Genomic DNA, 21,256 nt, shown 5'->3' on the forward strand with positions numbered 1-21,256 from the left:
AACACATCATACTAAATATGTAGGGTCATATCTATGTGGGTTTGATTACAGAAACTAATAAAGTATTCTCTAAATAATGAAAAAAAAGAATAAGATAAGACTATAAGAGCAAGAAGCAATTTAAATATGTTCAGGGACCATTTTTATCTCCAGAATTAAGGATTATTTTAATGTTATATCATTGCTTTTTCTCTTTTACTTTCCTTTTTAGTTTTATTTTAGTATTCCCTATTTTTAAAGTTCATACAGAGATTTCTTTAACTGAAATACCGAATAGTTTCTTTGGTGTGAAAAACTGTAACAGTAAACAGGATCCTAATGAGATAATTAATAATGTGAAATAGGAAGTAAAGGGCTAATGGTGTAGGGAAAGTGGGAAGGGTGGGGGAAAGGTAATAAGGGAGAGGAAAAAAATATGAAAAATGGAATAAATGGAAATAAACTGTAAATGGGGAGGGGAGGAGGAGTTGAAGGGAGGGCAGGGACAAGGGGAAAAATGAGAATCAAGACCTATTATGTAAAGGTACAGAATCCCAATGATGAATGTAACTGTATTGTATACCTAGATTGTACCAATAAACTCAATAAAAAGGAAAAAAAGCACCTAATATATCAACTAGTAGTTGTGAGAAGGCCTGTTTTTCAAGGTTACTGTTGAGTACTATTAATTTTTATAATCTTTGTTAATCTATTGGATACAAGTTTTGTCTATTTCACTATATACTTTTTCGTATTAATGAAGTGTTGTGTATTTGCTGATCATTGTTTTCATTTTCAAATTGATTACTGTATTTGGGCCTTTGTTCATTTTGCTGTCAGAATCAGCTTTAGAGTTCTTCATATTAAGTTCTCTAATCTTCGTGTTTATAGTGAAATATTTTTGGTAATCATCATTTGTCTTTAATCTTGTGGTATCTCTTACTCTGTAGATATTTAAAATGTATTTTAGACAAATATATCAATTTAAAAAATTTTAGCTATTACTTAAAATGATGCTTACAGACACTAAAATATAAGCATGTTCTGTTGATTGGATTATTCTATATTTTATTTTCAATATTAACATCTCTAATCCAACTAGAATATATCCTTGTACATTGTGTGTGGTAAAAATCTATTTTTAACATTTCTTCAAAACATATAACTGATTATTATAACATATGTATTCATCAATTCATCCTTTCTCCAGTAATTTGAAGTGTTACCTTCACCTTATTTAAAATTTTTCATGTGTCAATAATTCTGAGATGTTCATCAATTTTGTATCAGAACCAACCATACCTTATTGTTTTACAAGTCATTATCATATCTGGTAGAATAAATTTTTAACTTCCAAACAACAAACTCCAATTTCAATTCCATAAATATAATTTTACATTTTTACTGTATTGAGTTCTATCATCCAGAAATGTGTCTCTTTATTTTCCTCAATTTTCTTTTATATCCAGTAGTTTGGCTAAGTCTTATACATTTTTCATTGATTTATATGTAGGTATTATATTGTTTCTTTTGCAGTTGCAAATGTGATATTAGTATTAATTGCACCTTCATTTGTTGATATATCTATTTTTTAAATCTACTTCCAATCTTAAATAATTGCATTCTACTTCCCATTTTAAATGTAAGCCCTCTTCAATTCTTTCTAGAACTCAGACCATATAAACAGATTTTTAAAATGTAATATCTCTATTTCTGAAAAGTTCAATGTGGAAAAAGCTACTCCTTTTTATTCTAAGAAAATAAGAATAGAATTTTTAGTGGATGGCTCTCCACAGAATCTTTTCTTTTCTCTTTATAAGTTTGTTTCTCAGACTACAGAAAAAGAATTTGGTTTCAGGTGTTTTGTGCAAAAGAATTACTTCTTGGGGGAGGTGCACCCAAAATAAAACTACACCAAACTAATCTTTTAACTTCAGCTGTTTGCCTGGTGTGGTCTGATGTTTTGGGCACTTTCTTGAGTCATTAAAAGAATTTTGAATGATTTCTTTTTCTGTTCTAAGATGTTCTTATACAACAGCTGTTTGGGTTACCTGTGTAGGTTTTGCCACATCAGTGCAGTGAGACTGTGTTGAGATGAATTCTTTCTAAGACTGCACCTGTTTAACTGATTAAGTGGCAGGGTCTACTACTGACAGAGGAACTCTGGAGAGAAGCAGGATTGGAATGGAAGAACATGTCGGAGGTGAAGGCAAATCACCTACATGTCTGGAACTCATAAAAGATCTAGGCTGGAGAGTTACAGTTAGTAATTGGTGCATTGACAGTGATTAAAGCTGTGGGCATAGTTAAATTTAAGTAGGAAGAGAATATCAAATAGAAGAAAAGAATTCCTAGACCTGGCTCCTAAAGGCATTCAGGATTTATCAGTAAAGGAGAATGAAAACTAGCACAGTCATTGGAGAAGGAGAAAGAGGAAGATATTTCATAAAAGCCTAGAGAAGATATATTTGAAGAAGAAGGGTTTTGGCTGTGTTGATTGCTACGGAAAGGCCGAATGTGTATAATGTAAGAAATGTATTAGTCACTTTACCATTTCTGGGACAAAATTTCAGACACCCACAGCTTAAAGAAAGAGTGGTTTATTTTGGCTCAGAGTCTAGTCCATGGTTGGCTGGCTTGAAGGCAGAAACACAGCAGAAGGGCAATGGCAGAGAAAAGGTATTCGATCCATGGCAGACAGGAAGTAGAGAGCAGAGCAAGGACCCAGGGACTAAGGGTACACTTTCCTGGGCCACACACCCCGATCTTCTGATCAGGCTGTACCTTCCAGCAGCACAGTCAGCTGTGAGCTCGCCTATGGATTAATCCACTGAGGAGCACAGCGCTCCCATGATCCAGTCACCTTCCAAACACTAGAGGCTTTGGAGGACGTTTTAGATCTAAACCAGAGAAGAGAATGTCAACTGAGCTTAAATCTTATGCCAGTGGTCCATGGAGGTGTAAGAATTATATGATAGGTTTTCTATCCTAGTAGTTGTTACAGCTCCACGAGGAATTCCAGTGCAATTTAGATAATACAGAGTGACTATGGGAACCACGTCACAGATAGTTTTTGACTAATAATTAGAAAATAAGCAATGATCATTTAGACTTTCTATACGCCAAGTGCTTTGTATATATGTTGTACAATCTCAACCTTCAAACTCGCCATTTTCCACAGGTAAGGAAACTATGTTTAGAGATTACTTTGCTAGTATGAAAAAAGTAAGGTATTAAATTGTAACTCAGACTTGATTCTCTCTGACACCAAGGACATGGTTTTTCAACTCTGCCACATTCTATGACAATGATCTAGGCTTTTGAAAAGTAAATGTGGGGATTGGATAGCATTTGATCTGAAATGCTGTGGGAATCATAGGTATCACGTCAAGTTATTGTCTGAAGCGATGATTCGTAAGGTGTAGGGGACCTCCGAGGCCTTTGACCCATTCAGGGGTGGCACAAAGTCAAATCTGTCTTTATAAAATAGCAGTGAGATGTTATTTGCCTTTGCACTTCTTTGACATCTGCGCTAATGGTTCAAAAACAAAGGACGTTCAAAGTGCCCAGTCTTACTCCAAGTCAAAGTAGCATTAGCAACTCCGATGATGTTCATTATATTCTTCACTGGCACATTTTTCATGCAGTGAGATGTTGATATATTAGTGTGTGTCCTTTGAATTTCTGGGTGAAGAGGTGGGAAGCACTCATAAAGCACTTTTGAGCCATGCAACACCATAATCATCTGGTGGAAAATACTTGTGTGGTTGTTTGTGTTGTCGAATGGACTAGCTGGCTTCTCATGAAAGACTATTTTTCCTTCAAGCACAGCCAGATAAGTGGGATTTTTCAGATTTGGGCATTTGGCAAACATTTTCTTGAAAATGAGCAGAGCAAGCCAGAAAGATTCAAGTCAAGCTGTCAGCATTTCTTGCCAGTGATAAAAATTTAAAATTTTAATCCAGAAGCAAAATTTCAGAAAACTTAAATCTGCCACCATGATCTTGACAGCTTGTCAACAGTAAAAGAGTTTTCTAATGACAGAGATTGGAAGTGGCATTAATGAATGCAATCTTTTATATTGTATGGTGAAATATGTCAACATTTAGAAAATATGCATAACTCAGTGAGAAGCTATTTTTCAATTATGCACGGATAAAAGATCTTTTGAAAACATGAGGCAGATTGATGGATTTCAGTTTAACGGTAGAGAAGAATTCACTGATAGGGTTTCAGATTCTACCTTGAGAATAATCTTTAGGAAACTATCATTTATTATTAAGTAGTACCAAAGTAGTATAATTATCTGAAAAGGCTGTTAATATGCTCCTTCATTTTCCAACTACATATCTTTGTATGATCAGATTTTTTCTTACATTTCATCAAAACAACATATGGTAACATCTTGAATGCAAGAGCAGAATTGAGAATCCAGATGGCCTTAAATAAGCCAAATATTAAAGATATTCTCAAAAGTGTCATACAGCGTTACTCACTGTATTTTCTTTTTTTTACTTTTGGTTTTGGGAAGCATGGCTCTTTTATGTATGTTAACATGTAATAAGTCTGCTATAAAACATTTAATAAATATTTTTAAAGTCTCAATTTTAATTTTTGATATGAAAAATATTATAAAAGAAAACTTTTATTGTGTCCTAAACAGTTTTTAAAAGTAAAGGGAGGGTTTTTTTTGTTGTTGTTGTTGTTGTATTGTTTTGTTTTTTTGACACCAGGGGTTGAACTCAGTTCCTTGCGCTTGCCAGGCAGTCAGTGGAACCACTGAGCTAAATCCCCGGCGCAGTAGAGGGAGGTTTTGAGGGCTACACTTGCATTTAGAGGTTTTGGTGCCACATTCACAGGTTGTACAGTAAGGCAGCTGTCTTCAGTCTGTTTTCTCTCCACTTTTCAGAATGAGTCTCTTCTTTACTTTTCTGTCTTCAGGATTACTAACTACATCTTTTATAATCACTACTCTTCCCTTGAGACCATTCAGCATACTTTTAATTTAAATTATAGTTTTAAATTCTATAATTTCTATTTGGTTCCACTTCTACTTATTTCCCGAGGTTCTCCATTTCTTCATTTATTTCAAGTGGATTTGTGGTTGTTGAGCCATTTGTATGGTAACGATTTCAGAATCCTTGTGGGATAATACCAACTCTCCTCATTCATCTCAGTACTGGTGTTGGTTGACTGACCTTTTCTGACTCTCTGTGTGACAGATGATATTTTGTTGTATTTTGCATATTGGTGCCTGTTGATTGCCTCTCCTTGGTTTTAGTGTGATGGAAGAATTTTAATGTGTCCTGCACTTTTTGATTAATATGTTAAAAGACTCCTGATCCTATCTAAGTCTTCTGTTTTAGCAGATCATCACCTGGTTTAGATTTAGCGTAAGTTCTGATCTGCATTTGTGGGCTTTAGTTGCAATGATGGTTTGGTTTTCTGAGCACTTGCAATCGTATTCTGCTGTGCTTTGCTTTGCTGTGCTGGTTGTGGACCTGGGGTTGAAGATGGGAGCTTTGCTGTTGGCAGTGTTACAGTGCCTGGTGCATGTGCTGGGGACTGGGACAGCCCTTGGCTTCCACCCATGAATGAGACAGCTGGCAGGAGCCCCGGTTGTGAGACAGGGCTTTGGTCTGCTGTTATTTCTTTGTCTGGCTTTCCTTTTCCTGGTCTTTTGGGTACAGAGAGCAAGCTTTTCTGCTCTGTTGTTTCTAGCCTATGCTTTTTGATGATTCCTGGCTGCAAATACCTTGGTACCAGATTTTTAGAATAAGGAAGATAAAAAGAAAAGTCAGAACTAGGCACACGCTCTGACCCTCGCTTTGGGAGGCTGAGGCAGGAGGATTGCAATATCAAGGTCCACTGGGGTATCTTAGGGAAACCTTGTCTCAAAAAAATAAAAAATGAAAAAAGGGCTGGGTTCAGTGTTATGGCCCTGGGCTCAGAACCCAGGACCATACAAAAGCAAAAACAAAACAAAGCAAAACAACAACCACAGAATTCAGGTACTTCTATGTTTCCACTTCTTGTGAGGCATTTGGTCATTCCATCTTCTTCTAGCCCACTATTAATTATTTGTTATCATTGTCATTTAAATCATTTCAAAGGAATTGAGAGGGAAAGATGAAGAAAAATTCTCCACAACCTTGGTTGCAAGCACTACTGCATATTTTTATGTTGAGAAATTAAAAATCTGAGATTTTTTTTTTTGCTGTAGGCAGTCATTATTAAGTGTTATATGCTTGTTTTTCTTACAGGAATTATGTTGGAGTATGAAAAACATGGAGAATTAAAGACCAAATCAATTGATTTACTTGAGCTTGGCCCCAGGTAAGTAAGCTACAATACCCCAGGTATTCACATCAAGAACTTTTACTGGAAAACCCTGATGCAAGATGATGTGTGGGTGAGCTTCAGAAACCATATGCAATACACTATTTAAAAAAATATTCTTCTGTGCTGTATTTAATCTTGTTTGCTTCAGTGGGTTGTGCCTAAAGGTCTTGCTGAATGCAGAGCTGGTAGTAAAAAGAGGGTTATGAATCTGCCCTTTTTTCTTTTCAAGCAGGCTTCTTTTTTGTAAAATAAGCTTTAGTTTAGAATAGTTTTAGAAATGTTGTGAAGACATTTTTCCATATATCTCACACTTAGTTTTCCCTATTATTACTATCTTAGCTTAGCGTGGTAGTTTTGTCACAAATAATGTGTCGGTAGTGTTACGTTATTGTTAATTTAAGTCCAAAGTTACTCAAATTTCCTTAGTTTTTCCCTACTTTTCTTTTTGTTCTAAGACCCTATCTAGGATCCCACAAGATGTTTGGTCATCGTGTCTTCTTAGACTCCTCTCAGTGACAGTGTTTTGACTTTCTTATTTTTTATGACCTTATAATTTTTAGGAGTACTGGTTATGGCATTAAAAAAATCACTGAGCCTGTTTCTCAGCAAATAAATATTTAATAGAGTTGATTGCACATGTTCCTTTTGATTAATAGCCATTAGGCAGTGGAGTTTGTCTCCCTCTGAAATTTGGCGTGAACCCAGAGAAAACCTTTTGTAGGGTCACAGTGCCCAGAACTCACTCCATTTAGGATATATCATGAAGATCTCTGTTTCAAATGATAGAGTCTGAGTAGTGATGATACCTGTGGGAGTCCAATTTCAGATAAGGTGAAGATATTCTCAGTGGGTGGAACACAGAAACAAATCAAACCTCAAACCTCAGCATACTGTGTTGTAAGAGTTGTGACCTAAGACTGTTAGCAATGGGCTCTCACGATCCACCCAGACATATCCAGAAATGTGCTTTGCTAATCCCTTTAGCAGGTGCCGAGCTAATCAAGTTGACACAGTGAAACATAACCACCACATGCCTGTTGGAGACTTGTGGTTTAAGGGGGACACTTGACCGACTAAAGGTGAAGACAGAGCATGGCTTGGAGGATGTGAGTCTAAGTCTTGCTTTAGGTGGGACAGAGCAGGAACTCAACTGACATTTTAAAAATCAAATAATAAACAATCGACATAAATACTGACATTGAATTTCATCTCTAACAATCTTTGTTTAACCTACTTTCGGGGACTAAGAGGCCTAAGATCAAACAACATGTTACTTTTGTGTGGAATGTGTTAGTTTTACATGACTGCTAGCACGCAGAAAGCTTGTTAGACATTCTTTGCAACTTTCACAGGCAAAGTTTTAAATTCGATTCTATACAACACTATAATGATAACACTCATCCCTACTCTTCTTGGGCTTATTTCTAGTTGAAAAATGAACTGTGACAAATACAGCATCATTTTACTGTTACAGATAAACTTCTACATGAGAGTAATTTCTCCCTACAGATTCAGAAGAAGATATAATTTATATTTTAAAAATATAGATCCTCAGGTTCTTTCAGAAAGAGCTTACTGGGCTGTGAACCCAGGAGTTCTTAATTTTTTCAGATTCTACGCAGGAAGGCCTGCTCTACTGAATAGTGCTGGTCTCCTGCAGAGATATAAGAGGCAGCCATTCACAGGCATGACAGTTTCCTCATAACAATCAAAGATTTGCAATATAGGGAGTAAATCAGTATCTCAAAGTTTAAAACTTTGGATCTCATTTTTAGGCCTGCCCAAGAATCTGGGAGCACCGTGCTGGTAAATGTACTTGCCTTGTAGGTGACATACTGGATTTACTGTGTAAGAACATCGAGAGTTGAAGGCTGCAGGATTGGGATGTTCAGATTAAATATCTGGTTAGTTTGTATTTTGTTAGGAAGTCTGTTTTGATTCGTTCTAGCTTTTGAAAATCTTTCCAAAGGGCATTATTATCCATTGACTTCTTATGAAAGTATAATTGTTGTGACAGCTGAATACCTCAGTTTATTCCTGTAAGAGTAATAAATGGTCTCTGATTCATCTCTGTTCAGAATACTCAATACCGTTATAAAAAAATGTAGTTTTAGAGAACCAGGAGCATACCTTTTACACACTAGGACCTGCGCTATAATGGGTACTCAACAAACATAAATCGAGTAATCAGTCTTCTGGCTCACAAAACTGGAGGTTCAAGAATCTTTATTTACATAGTGAGGAGAGAGATACTTAAGAGGGGGTCACATTTCAGGGACACGGAGCCTAAGATAGAGGTTTATTGTACAGTGACAGACCAGTAAAGCATCAGGACCGAGCAGGAGCAGATCAGTCCGCTCTCCTGAGGTGGTGCAGGTTGGACAACAGTCTCTGGCAGCACAAGGTGTAGTCCAGGGGCAACACGAGTAGGGGAGAGGAGTCCCCTGTGGGGCAGAAATGGCCAAGCTCGCACACCCCTCCCGTGCTCCCATGGCCTGAAGGTCACCTGGGAGGCTCTTGCCCTGGCTGCAGTGTTAACCATAGACCAGGTGAGTGCCGTGGAATCTTGGCACACATGCCTCGAGAAAAGTGTCAGTCACGGAAACACCTATCCTAAGAAACCCAAGCATCTTGCTTCTGTACCAACATGCTCTTCACCGACATGTGTGATTTTCCCCAGAAACCTGTTGGGAAAGAGGATGATACTTTTTAACATTTCATATGCGTGCTTCATACAGCGATGTAGTGCCTCATGCAGTGAACCTAAATGCAAGTATTGACATGAAAGTAAGTAATTCCTTGGTGAATTGCAGTACTGATGTCGGTGCTTTAGTAGAGGAGATCCAGAGAGCAGAGCCTCTGATCACAGCGTCGCGAACTGAGCAAGTCAGGCTGTTAGTTCAGAGACTGCAGGCAAAGCTGGAGGAGAACAGCAGCCACGTCTTCTACCTCTTCAAGGTAAGGTGTGTTTAGAACACCAAGCAGAAGAAATCTGGTAAAATAACTCACTTTTTTCTCTTGCCCTAAAAATAATTTTCGGTTTCCCCGAAAGTACTTTTTTTCAACAAAAATACTTCTGTGGAGTTTATTCCAGTGTTCATTTATACTTGCTAGGCATAGCATTCAGTATTTGTGAAATGAACGCAATTCAGCGCACTCATTTCTTGAGATGCTATATATTCACCGGAAGTTTCTCTCCTTTCCCATGATAAATTGAAACGATTGTTACCATTAAGGTAGTTTTAAGTTATTGAATAGTTAAAATTATTTTCTAGTTCTAGCAGTTTTCATAAATTATGTTCTATGGTTTATAAACATTTTGTATTTTCAGCTTTCATGTGAATTTCAGTCAATTATTTATAAAACTTAAATAATTTTAGTCTGACCTAATGTGCTTATTTCTCTCTATAATTTTGACGGCTAAATCAAATATACAATACGGGCAGTCATTTAGTGCTTTTATGAACAACTTTTTATTATTTAAAAATTCAATACTTTATTCTAAATATTACCTCATGTTATACTACTTTTATCTTGTTATTTAAATATAATTATAATAACAAACATAATTACTGTTTATGTACGTGTGTATTCTATCTGATATAAACTATCCAGATGCTCTTTGGTAGTTATCCATTCAAATTTCTGGAAAAAAAAATGAAGTTATTTTTGTAATATCTTTTCTTCCAGTAGGTGGAAGTGTTGAACTTCTAATGTGAGTTCTGAGACTGCAGTTACCATGTAATTATTCATCTGGGAGGAAAGCTTCTGATAGCGGGAGGGGACGCTATTAGTAGTTAAACTTTAGCAGCAGGTATAACTGGGAAGATCTCAGCCTAAAAAATTACTCTTTTAATTAGATTTTTAAAATTTTGTATATCCTTCTAGTGAATATTCACTAAGCATCCACTATATGCTAGACAATTTATGGATTGAAAGATAAGTAAGATATATCTTCACTTTAAAGAAATTTTAGGATTCAAAAAGCAATAATACACTCTAAATTATAACTGGATCATATTTAATGTAGTTCCTATATAGTCTTCATACATATACACAGAACTATATGCAAAATATAAAATATCTTAGAAGTTGGTGCTATTTGGAGCCTCAAAAATCATTGAATACCTAGGCATTAACGTAACCAAGGAATTGAAAGATCTCTACTACACAATACAGTACTTTGAAAATGAAAACTGAAGAGGACACCAGAAAGTAGAAAGACATCCTTTTGTGCCTGGATAGATGGAACCAACGTTGTCAAAATGGTCAGATTACCAAAACTGCTGTACAGATTTAATGTAGTCACAGTCAAAACACCAACAACTTTTTTCAGAGAACTAGAAAAAAACAACCCTAAGCTTTATATATGAAAGCAAAAGAGACCGAGAATAGTAAAAGCAATTCTGAGCAATAAGAGCAAGGCCGAAGGCATAACAACCCCAGATCCCAAGTTATATTAAAATGCTATAATGGTAAAAACAGTATGGTATTGGTACAAAGGGGCTCAGTGGCACTGTGCCTGCCTTGCAAGTGCAAGGTCCTGAGTTTGATCCCTGGTACCAAAAACAAAAACAAAAACAAAAAACAAAACAAAACAACAACAACGAAAAACTAGACACAGAAATTAATGGAACAGATGAGAGAATGTAGAAACAACCCCAAGTATTTTCAGACAGCTTATTTTTGACAAGGAGGGCAAAAAATACCCTGGAAAATGATAGCCTCTTTAACAAAGGTTGCTGGAAACCTAGGTATCCACTTGCAGAAGACTGAATCTAGATTTCTCACCATGCACTAAAATAAAATAAAAATGGATCAAAGCCCTAAATATTATAACAGAAACACACAGTCTGCTGGAAGATTGAATGAGTAAACACTTGAAGACCTAGAAATAGGCAAGAGCTTTCTGAACAGAACACCAATTACAAAATAAATAATATAGTGAATCAACAAATGCACTTACAGCAAATTAAGAAGTTTCTGCACAGTAAAGGAAAGACCCATGAGACAAAGTGACAAGACAACTTACAGAATGGAAGAAAATGTTTACCTCAGACAGAGGACTAGTAACTAGAATATATAAAGAACTCAAAAAAATCTACATCCCCAAAATAAAACATACAAAAATTGGCACAAATACCCAAGGGTTAATGTCATCATATTGTATACCTAAAAATCAACTTAATGCATAAAAATTTGGCAAGTGAAATAAACAGACGCTTCTCAAAAGAAGTAAAAATGGCTATATATACATGAAAAAATGTTCAACATTTCTGGCCATCAGAGGAATGAAAATTAGAGCAACAGTGAGATTTTATTTCACTCCAAAAAAGACGGTCATCATCAAAAAACCCCAATAAATTTCAGTGAGACCACAGTGGAAGAGGGACCTCTTCCACACTGTTTGTGGGAATGTAAAGCAGTACAGCTACTGTGGAAATCAGTGTGGAGAGGCCTCAAACAACCAAAACTAGAAATTCCATTCAACCTAGCTATTCTCCTTTTTATTTTCCTCAAAGAATTAAAGACATCATAGTATGGTGATACATGGAAACCCATGTTTATTGCCACAGAACTCACACAACATAAATCTTGGAAGCAACCTATATATCCATCAGCCGATGAGTGGATAAAGAAAATCGGAATCATTTGTAGGAAAATCGATGCACTGTGAGACCATAATGCTCAGTGAAAGAAATTAGACACAGAAGCTGAAATATTTCATGGTTTCTCTTATATAAGAAATCCAAAACATAAATAATTTAAAGTAAAAGGTAAATAATAGGAAACAGAGATAGCCCTTGTATGAATGGGAAGAGAACCTAGAGGTGGAAGGGGGAAGGAGTGGACGAGAAAGGGAAGTAAAAATGATTAAGACGCTGTATGTGCATACCAACACCCATGATGAATGTATTCATTATGTAGCATAAATATTTACCAACATGAATAAGAAATTAGTGCCATTTGGTATCTTATTTAACAGCCATCATTTATCATGAAGGTAAGTTGGTAGTGATCAAAAGCACAGAGCCAATTAAATATCTGTACCTGACCAATAATTTATGGTTTGTCTTAATAATGGAAGGTGCAGACTGGTCCCCGTTTGTTTAGGTATTGTATATTGCTCACTTATTACATGTAATTAAGACAACATTGAATGTCTTCACTTGCTTGAAGTTAAAATGAGTGAATCGAACTCAAGTTGGTGTAATTCCAAAATGAAAGTTTTTTTTTTTTTTTCCATTGAAGGTTCTCAGAGCACATATATTTCCGTTGACTAATGTTGCCCTTAACAAATCAGGCTCATGGTAAGATTATATTTTTATTTCTAATTTTTAGCAATCAAGGGATAAAAATTTCTCAGTGTTTGCCAAATAAGCCCCTCAGTTAAATATCAAATGTTTTCATTTTTCTTGATTTCTGTATCTTCCTGAATATAGAGGAGAAACGTAGGCTCTTTCTGTCTCCGTTCCAAGTTTGCTGTAGCATTTGTGTCATTTGGGTAGGTAGCATTCTGTGATCTCAGCTAACATAGGATGATATGACTTGGGAATAGTTCAGGTGGGGTAATCTCATATTTGCCTCAGCAGTAGGAGCGATCAGACAGTGGCCATGATGTGGTTGGTCGTGATCAGTCAATTCAGAGCTGGCTCAGGGTGTTGGAATACGATGAATAAAACCTTCAAGCCAATGTTCAGCGCATGCCTTTGGTCAGCTTGGAATCTGAGGTGCTAGGTAGGAAAGGTGAGCTAGAAAGCTTATTTGGACTTATAGACATAAACATAAGTATGGTTTTCTAGGACTGCTGTAATAAAATAGCACAAACTAAATGACATACACAACAGAAATTCATTGCTCACAGGTCTGGAGGTTAGAAGTCCAAGGTGCAGGTGGCTCCTGCTGCAGTCATGTGACTGTACCTGAGCTCATCACACGTTTAGTGATGCTGTTGCCAAAGGCAGTTATATTCTGAGGTCCCAGGGTACTAGGACTTCAGCATATGAATTTTGGAGTGGGGATGGAACATGGTTCAACCATTAGCTATAGCACACACATGTATAGTTCCAAAGGGAAAAGCTACAAAGAAAATGCTTTAAAGGACAAAAAACAGTGCTGTCTTATGAGTCTTGCTGTTTAGGTTCACACATCAGAATTTGCTTCTAATTTGTATCATTACTACTAGATATTCATACTTGCCTTTCAGCTTTGTGCATTTTTTTTCTATGTTGGAAACTCAATCTGTTTATTTTTGAATTAATGTTTCTATTTCAGAGATATTTTAAAAAGAAAGTCCCCTTTCTACTTAAAGAAAGACTAAGATGCTGATATGGGGCTAGAAAACATTTGATCAGTATACCTTTTCTATAATAGAATAGTCATGTCAAAAGGTTTGTTTATTCTTTAAAGAATGTGTCCCCCAGACACATGCATGTCAGTATGCCCATCATTGCTCTAGTCCCTGGGAGGGTGGGACTATAGCAGAAGGGCAGAAGCACTAGGATCTTCAGAGACTAGCAAGAAGATGGATATGGTTAATCAGGTTTCATTTGGGGGTGAAATTGAGGTATGAGAGCTAGTCTGGGCTGCCAGCACAGAAGGTTTTAAAGTCTCCATCTTCTGTGAAGCAAAGTGGATTTTTAAGGACTCTGTGTGCACTAAGATTCACGGGATGGTGGTTTCATTTGTTTAGGCAAGAAATAGAGGCAATGGGAAGAAGAGGCTATCCTAAGGATGTATTTTGAGATTGTATTAATAGAAATAACTGACAAAGCTATTTTTAGTGTGTGGGGGAAGAGAGGCAAACGGCAAAATTATATGGTCTGAACAACTGAGGTGATGTTATTTCCATATCTATCTATCTATCTCCATGTATATTGTTTCATAAATATTACTGATTATTATGTGTATTCTTTAATCATGTAGGATTACATATTATGGGACTATAATAATTATTAGCAGAATTACTCTATTTTGTTTAGTGACTCACTTTTTGGTTTGAAATAAAGACATTTCTAAGTCAGAGGATTTAGATTTTGCACATAACTTGCCCAGTGGACACAATCTTCATGACAAAGAAACAAGATACAGCAGCAGTCATTATCCTGCAGGTAAACAGGGAGCCTTTGTTAGCACACTGCTGTTCTCACCCTGTGCTATGCTTCTGTTCCTTGTGTTAGTTTTATCACAGGGAGCTACGATCGCACCTGCAAGGTCTGGGACACCAGGTCCGGAGAGGAGCTGCACACCCTGGAGGGTCACAGGAATGTGGTCTACGCTATAGCATTCAACAATCCTTATGGGTATGTTTCTCCCTCACGTACTCCTTCATTAATTCATACGTTCGGGCCTCCATCTATCAGGGGATGAAGGGAAATAGAGAGGAATAAAATTTATTGAGCGCCTGGTATGGGCTTAGGAATCCTTTTCGACCCTTCCTTCAGTGCATGGAAAGCCTTCGGGACAGGTATTACTCTTCAAAAGAATATACAACTTCAAGTACTCTTCCAGGGGTCACTCAGAGGTAGGGGAGAGCTATGTTTATTTTCAGCAAGACTGAGCCCCTGACCTTGGCAGTTCCCAGGTATTTAGAAAATTCCTGTTGATGTTCATAGAGGCCCTGGATAGGGTGACATGCATATGCAGTTACAGCGTGGTTTACATCTCAGCTTTGCCAGGAGACAAAAACGCATGTGAAACAGGCTAATTAATAGTACCAAGAACAACAGAATCATTAGAAGCCGAGCTCTGGTTCGCTGACTTTGTAGAGTAAGCCATATTTTCTGTCCTTGTACACAACACTCTCCCGATGTCTGCAGTGTCCTTGGGTGTTTGTAGCAGTGAGGCTGCCCACTGGTGCACTTAACTGCTCAAGCGCTAGTTGGATTTGTCTATAAAGCTGTGTTTTCATTCTAATTCTGTAATTTTTTTTTTTTTTTTGATACCGGGGATTGAACTCAGGTCCCTGTGCTTGTGAGGCAGGCAGTTTCCAATTCTGCAATTTGTTTATTTATTAATTAAAGATTGTAAACATACATGATAACAAGAAATGAAGATACTAAATAAAAATTTCAAATATACATATATATGACAGCAAAAAATGGGATATGAAATAAACAAAAATTTATGTAATACAGACTAATAATCGAAATATATTATAAGTTTGATATGATCTTCAAACATTATGTTCTTTCTCATTTTCTTATCGTATAATATTTTTGAAATAATGTAATTACAAATAAAACAAAGTTACATATTATAGTTGAGAAACTGTCCTCAAAATTTTATGATTTATAAACTCCTTGGTTTTATTAATTGATAAATATCATATGCTTGTTGATTGTACCACTTACGTTTTCTAACAAAACTTCCCACATAAAAAAATACACTTATATTTGAAATCCAAAAGCAACTAAAAGAATTCACATTTTTAATATCAGATTTTTCTGTTTCTCTTTTATTATATCCCATACTTATTTTTATATTTTTATAAGCATAAGATAGAATTTAACACCAATACAAATGTAATATTCTTCCCAAATGAATGACTATGAATTAAGTCAAGCATGTAATTTAGAGAAATCATAAGGTTGCCAGATAAACTATCAATATGCCAAATGTGCATAATCCTACCACATTCATGACCATGTTTCTCATTTAATAGTGCATACATATGTGTAAAAACATACCCCCACACATATACACAATGCATATTTTCTACAATACAATATATACTTTAGTACAATAACCCAGTGCAGTGATGTGTGCAATGTTGGTGATTTGTGTAATTTGAGAAAAAACAAATATCATCTTTGAGGGAGTTGGGGAATTTGTAATATGTACCAGATACTAAATGATATTAATGATTTATTGAAGTATAGTTATGATAACATTTACTTAAATTGATATTCATCATCAGTAGAAAATAGGTACAAAGATATATTGATAACAGCACAAAATTTGTCTTAACAAATTTCCAACCAAACAAGCTGTAGTGACAGAAAAGGAAATTTGTAGAAAGCAGAGATGAAAGAGGAAAATGACAGGTGGACCTTAATACTTATCATAGTACTCATATATACAGATTTCATAAATTCTCAAATAAAAAAGCAAAGAAAATGAGAACCAAAATAACTCATCAATTTGGTAGACCAACATATAAAGACAAGGATTAATGTGTTGATAAATTTTAAAAATATGAAATATAAAGCCTGAGATTTAGCTCGGTAGTGCTGCACCTGCCTAGCCAGAACAATGTGCTGAGTTTAATCTCCAGCATCAGAGGAAGAAAAAGAAAAAAGAAAAAAAAGAAGAAAAGAGAAAGAAAGCATTTTTACTTTCTGACATACTCAATAAATTAAAAATAAATTATTTGTTATCTCTTCCTCTTGAATTGTTCCCTTCACAAGGATGTAGTGAACTTCTTTGTCTCTTTCAATCAGTTTAGGTTTGAAACTTACTTTGTCTGTGAATAAGATTGCTACCCCTGCTTTTTTGGGGGGGCTCCTGTTACATGAAGAAATTTTCTGTCCTTTCACTTTCAGTCTATGGGCTTCTTTTTGCACTAAATGTTTCTTGTATACAACATATTACTGGATTTTTTTGCTTCTTATTCCATTCTGCCAGTCTATTTCTCTTGATTGGTGAATTGAGGCCATTGATATTGATGGTTATAACTGATATGTAGTAACTTATTATTGTCATGTTTTTTTCACCTTCTCCTTTTAGTTTCTTGGCTTGCCTATTTGATTTGCTCTGTTGGGCCTCATTGTGTTGTTACCTTCATTGTCTTTTTCTAGGACATTGCTTAGAATTTGTTGTAGTGCTGGTTTGGTATTCATAAAGTTTCTCAGGTGTTCTTTATCATGGACATATCTTATTTCCCCATCCATTTGAAAGAAAGTTTTGCAGAATACATCAGTCTAGGTTGGAGGTTGTTTTCTTTTAGTATTTGAAATGTCTTATTCCAGGCTCTCCTTAACCTAAGGGTTTGTATTGAAAAGTCTGCTGTGATTCTGATTGGCTTTCCTTTGCATGTAATTTGTTTCTTGTCTCTCTATAAGGGTTTGTATTGAAAAGTCTGCTGTGATTCTGATTGGCTTTCCTTTGCATGTAATTTGTTTCTTGTCTCTTACTGCTTGTAGTATTTTGTTCTTCTGTTAGGTTTCTAGGATCTTGGTTATTATATGTCTAAGTGTAGATTTTTTTTGATCATGGCTAGTTGGAGTCCTATATGTCTCACTTACCTATATGTCAAATTCTTCCCCTCTGTTTGGGAAGTTTTCTATAATTAATTCTGTGAACAGCTTTTTTAAGTCATTTGCATTTTCTCCTACTACTTCTTGAATTCCTATCAATCTTATGTTATTCTTCTTTGTATCGTCTAAGAGTTGTTGTATCCATTTTTCATGATCCCCTACTGTTTTTAAGAGAACTCTCTTTTTTTTTAAATTTAATTTATTGGTACATTCTAGGAGAGACCTCTCTTTTCACGGTCACTGACTGCAATTTTATCTTCTATATCTGAGAATCTATCTTCGGACTCTTTTATTCTTTTGTGAACACTCTCAATGGAGTTTTTAATCTCCTGGATATCTGTTTGAATCTGTCCTATGGATTCCATTTCTTTCTTGTATTGGCATTTATTGTTTCCAATTATTTCTTATGCTGGGCATTCATGGCTTCTATCATGGTGCTGAGCTCATGTACTTTCCTCTCAGTTTCTGTTCTAGAGTCACGAATTATAACTTTCATTTTGCTCGTCATCTCTATGATTATCTGGGAAATTACTTCTGTTTTATATTTCTCTGAAGCCTGATTGATCAGTTTTGTTACTTCCTATGCTTTGAGTTCAGGGTGTCCTGATGATTCACTGTCAGACTTTTCATCTTCCTTTGCCCCACTGTTTGCCATTGGTGAACTGGAAGTCTGTCCCTGTATGTTGCTTAAGGATTTTCTCATTTTTACTATTGTTGTTGGGTTGTCCTTAGTTTAACCTTTAGGTTATTACTTAAATCTTCCTGATATAGTTGGGTTGCAGCCCATGGGTCTCTAATGACTCATAGATATTCTCATTTTCATAATACCAAAGAAAACAGCTCATTGAATCAATCACAATCCCTTATCCTAATTGATACAATCAGCACCACAATATAATGAAGCACAATTTGCAAATTGACTTATGGTAGTCATCAGTCTATCACCTTCAAACCATGTGAATTAAATTAATCAAGAAGCAATCCAACATATGCTTACAGTGAATAAACTTTTCAATAAGGACATTTACCATTTAGAATGGGGGCTTAAGACAGAGTTAAGACAAGAGGAGTAGTTAAGTAAAAGAATTAGAGAAGGTTTCACATGAAGCCAGAAGATGTAGAATGATCAGACAATCATCAGGAAACTGTTAAATTCAAAAGGAACAAACAAAATAGAAGTATAATAACCCTTGAGTGAGGTAGAATGACATAAGAAAATAACATCAAGAAAAGAGAAAAAATAATAAACAGAAAACAGAAAGCAGAAACAGAAAGGGAGATGAGGGGTACTATAGTGAAGTAAGAGACTGAGCTGGAGAAAGAAAACAGAAAAAGAAAGAGAAAAAAAGAATTTGCAGAGTGGAATGAAAAATAAAAAGAAACAAAAATGAGTTTGAAGGGTCTCTTTCAGACTATATCACGGCTGTCATAATATACAATATGTGCTGCCATGTGCAGAGCCAAGTCCCTTGACCTCAGCTAGCTGGTGGCCAAACCCTACGATGCAGACTGACCTTGGGCTGCAAGGCCCAGACTGAGTTCCCCGACCTCCTGAAGAGTTGAACTCCACTTAGTTCTACTATAAGTTTCCCCCACCCCTTCTTTAAAGATGTTCAAAGTTGAAAGCACCAGAAAATACTCTTTATGACCACCTCTGCCTCTACAGAGTAGGTCCAAAGACTGGCACAATCAGGAGGTCTAAATGTGCGGGGGGTGGGGGCTCAGGGGTGCCCACGCAGCTACCTTTCTGGCACTGAAGATGGTGGCAGTGGCGCCAGCAAGGGAGAACCTGGCTGAGGAGACCCTCTTGGGCTGAAGATGGCGGGAATGCCCCAATTCTGTAATTTAATGTGGAGTTTAATTCCATCAATTATTGACATAATTTAAAATATTACAAAAATTAATGAAATGTGAATGTAGAAGGAAAGCTGTTGTGTTCTATAAAAACAGGCAAGGTAAATCTTTGAAAAAATTTCTTACTAATGGAAGTTGTGGATAAGATACAAGTTAATTAGAAGATGAATTGTGAAAATATGGAAAAATTCTGCACTCTGATTATTCCACAAATATATTTAAATTTTTTTTAAGTTTCTCATACCATTTTAAAGAAAACTAACCAGGGCATGATGGCACATGATTGTAATAACAGCACTCTGGGTAACTGAGGCAGAAGGGTTACAAGTTTGAGTCCAGCCTGGGGAACTTAGCCACTTGAGGAGACCCTGTGTGAAAGTTAAAAAAGAAATTAAGAAAGAAATGTAGATAGATAGATAGAACGAAATAAAGAAAGAGGCCTAAGGATGTAGCTTAGTGTAAAGGCCCTGGGTTTAGTCCTTATTGTGAGGAAAAAAAAAAAAGAAAACTAGAAATTATAGTGGTTTGATATCATTTCTGTTACATAATGAATTCAGTAGTTGACTCAGAGTCAAAGAAAAGGCTTTGACCTCAAGTCAAAAGATTAGCAAATGGCCAAGGATTTAGCTCAGTGGTTCTACCGCCTGCTTCGCAAGCACAAGGACCCGAGTTCAATCCCTGGTACCAAAAAAAAAAAAGAAAAAAGATTAGCAAATGAATATACAGTGGACCTTTGACTTATGAACTTGATCGATTTCTGAGGAGTGGTTGTAACTCAAGTTGGTTGTAAGTCAGTACAGCTGAGATCTGGATATTTACCTAGTTACACATTACAGATAACAAGAGGCAGATAAATCTTCCATTAACCTAATTAATCCAGTTGTTTGTATGTCAGGCCGGTTGTAACTTGAGGGTCCACTGTATATTTGTATGTGTTTGTGTAAAATTTTTAACCATGTGTAGTCAGGGTTTGCAAGGGAATAAATTTAACACAGGACATATGATTTATAGGATTCTTTTATAATATTTACTCTAAAAGTCAAATGCAGAGGAGTGCAAGGGGTCTGCCCATGTGCTAGAGACCCAAAGGATCCAGCTGAGGGCCTGGATCCCACAGCAATGTCCCACACAAGTCCAGCTGGAGCCCACAGCAATGTCTCATGCAAGTCTGTGTCAAGAATCTTCCCTGGGGAGGCCCAAAGGCCAATGGTAGAAGCTAGAAAGTCTGCACCATGTGTGTGTGTGTGTGTGTGTGTGTGTGTGTGTGTGTGTGTGTGTGTGTGATCTGTGCTACAAGGCTGAGGGATCTGTACTGGAGCCAGGAAGTGACACTGAAGGCAAAGATAAGATCTCTCTGAAGAGAACAGCAGACATCCCTGGAGACAGTGAGGACCTGGAGCTCCTCCTTAAGCTCTTCTTCCTGCCAGAACAGCTGAGTTCCTACCAGCAAAACCAGCCATGGCTATCTTCTCCAGGAAAATCAACAGTGTGCAATCTTCCCCATCCATTGTTCTTTTATGTCATCTTGGCAACAGTCTTCAGGCAGATCTTCCATGCCGAGAACCACAGTGACTCAGTTCAGCTGGGCGTTCCCACCTAAGCTGACCATTAATTCATCCACCACAATGTGTATCTTTTTTTTTTTTTATAATTTCATGAATGATTTTTTTCTCTGGTTTAGTAAATGTAGTTCACCCACTACAACAAAACAGTAAATAGCTTAAAAGCTAATTGGAACAGACCACTGTGTTTTTCCTGGTTTGAATGTCTTCGGAAGTGGCGGTGTGACATAAGAACCTGACCCTGAAGGATGAAAGACGAAA

General features: G+C 36.4%; 1 protein-coding gene across 3 annotated transcripts in view; it reads left to right on the plus strand.

The window, feature by feature from the left end:
• Positions 1–21,256, plus strand: part of Daw1 (dynein assembly factor with WD repeats 1) — a 66,005-nt gene that overhangs the window by 8,756 nt on the left and 35,993 nt on the right. For all 3 annotated transcript variants that reach the window (XM_010608142.2, XM_010608143.2, XM_033764666.1), the window contains exons 2-5: positions 6,243–6,315; positions 9,135–9,279; positions 12,574–12,632; positions 14,502–14,624. In XM_010608142.2, coding sequence (XP_010606444.1) covers positions 6,243–6,315; positions 9,135–9,279; positions 12,574–12,632; positions 14,502–14,624 — 400 coding nt within the window. The remainder of the gene's footprint in view (positions 1–6,242; positions 6,316–9,134; positions 9,280–12,573; positions 12,633–14,501; positions 14,625–21,256) is intronic.

This window comes from Fukomys damarensis, unplaced genomic scaffold (genome assembly GCF_012274545.1).
Source record: "Fukomys damarensis isolate Sample0158 unplaced genomic scaffold, DMR_v1.0_HiC HiC_scaffold_16, whole genome shotgun sequence".
Taxonomy (NCBI): domain Eukaryota; kingdom Metazoa; phylum Chordata; class Mammalia; order Rodentia; family Bathyergidae; genus Fukomys; species Fukomys damarensis.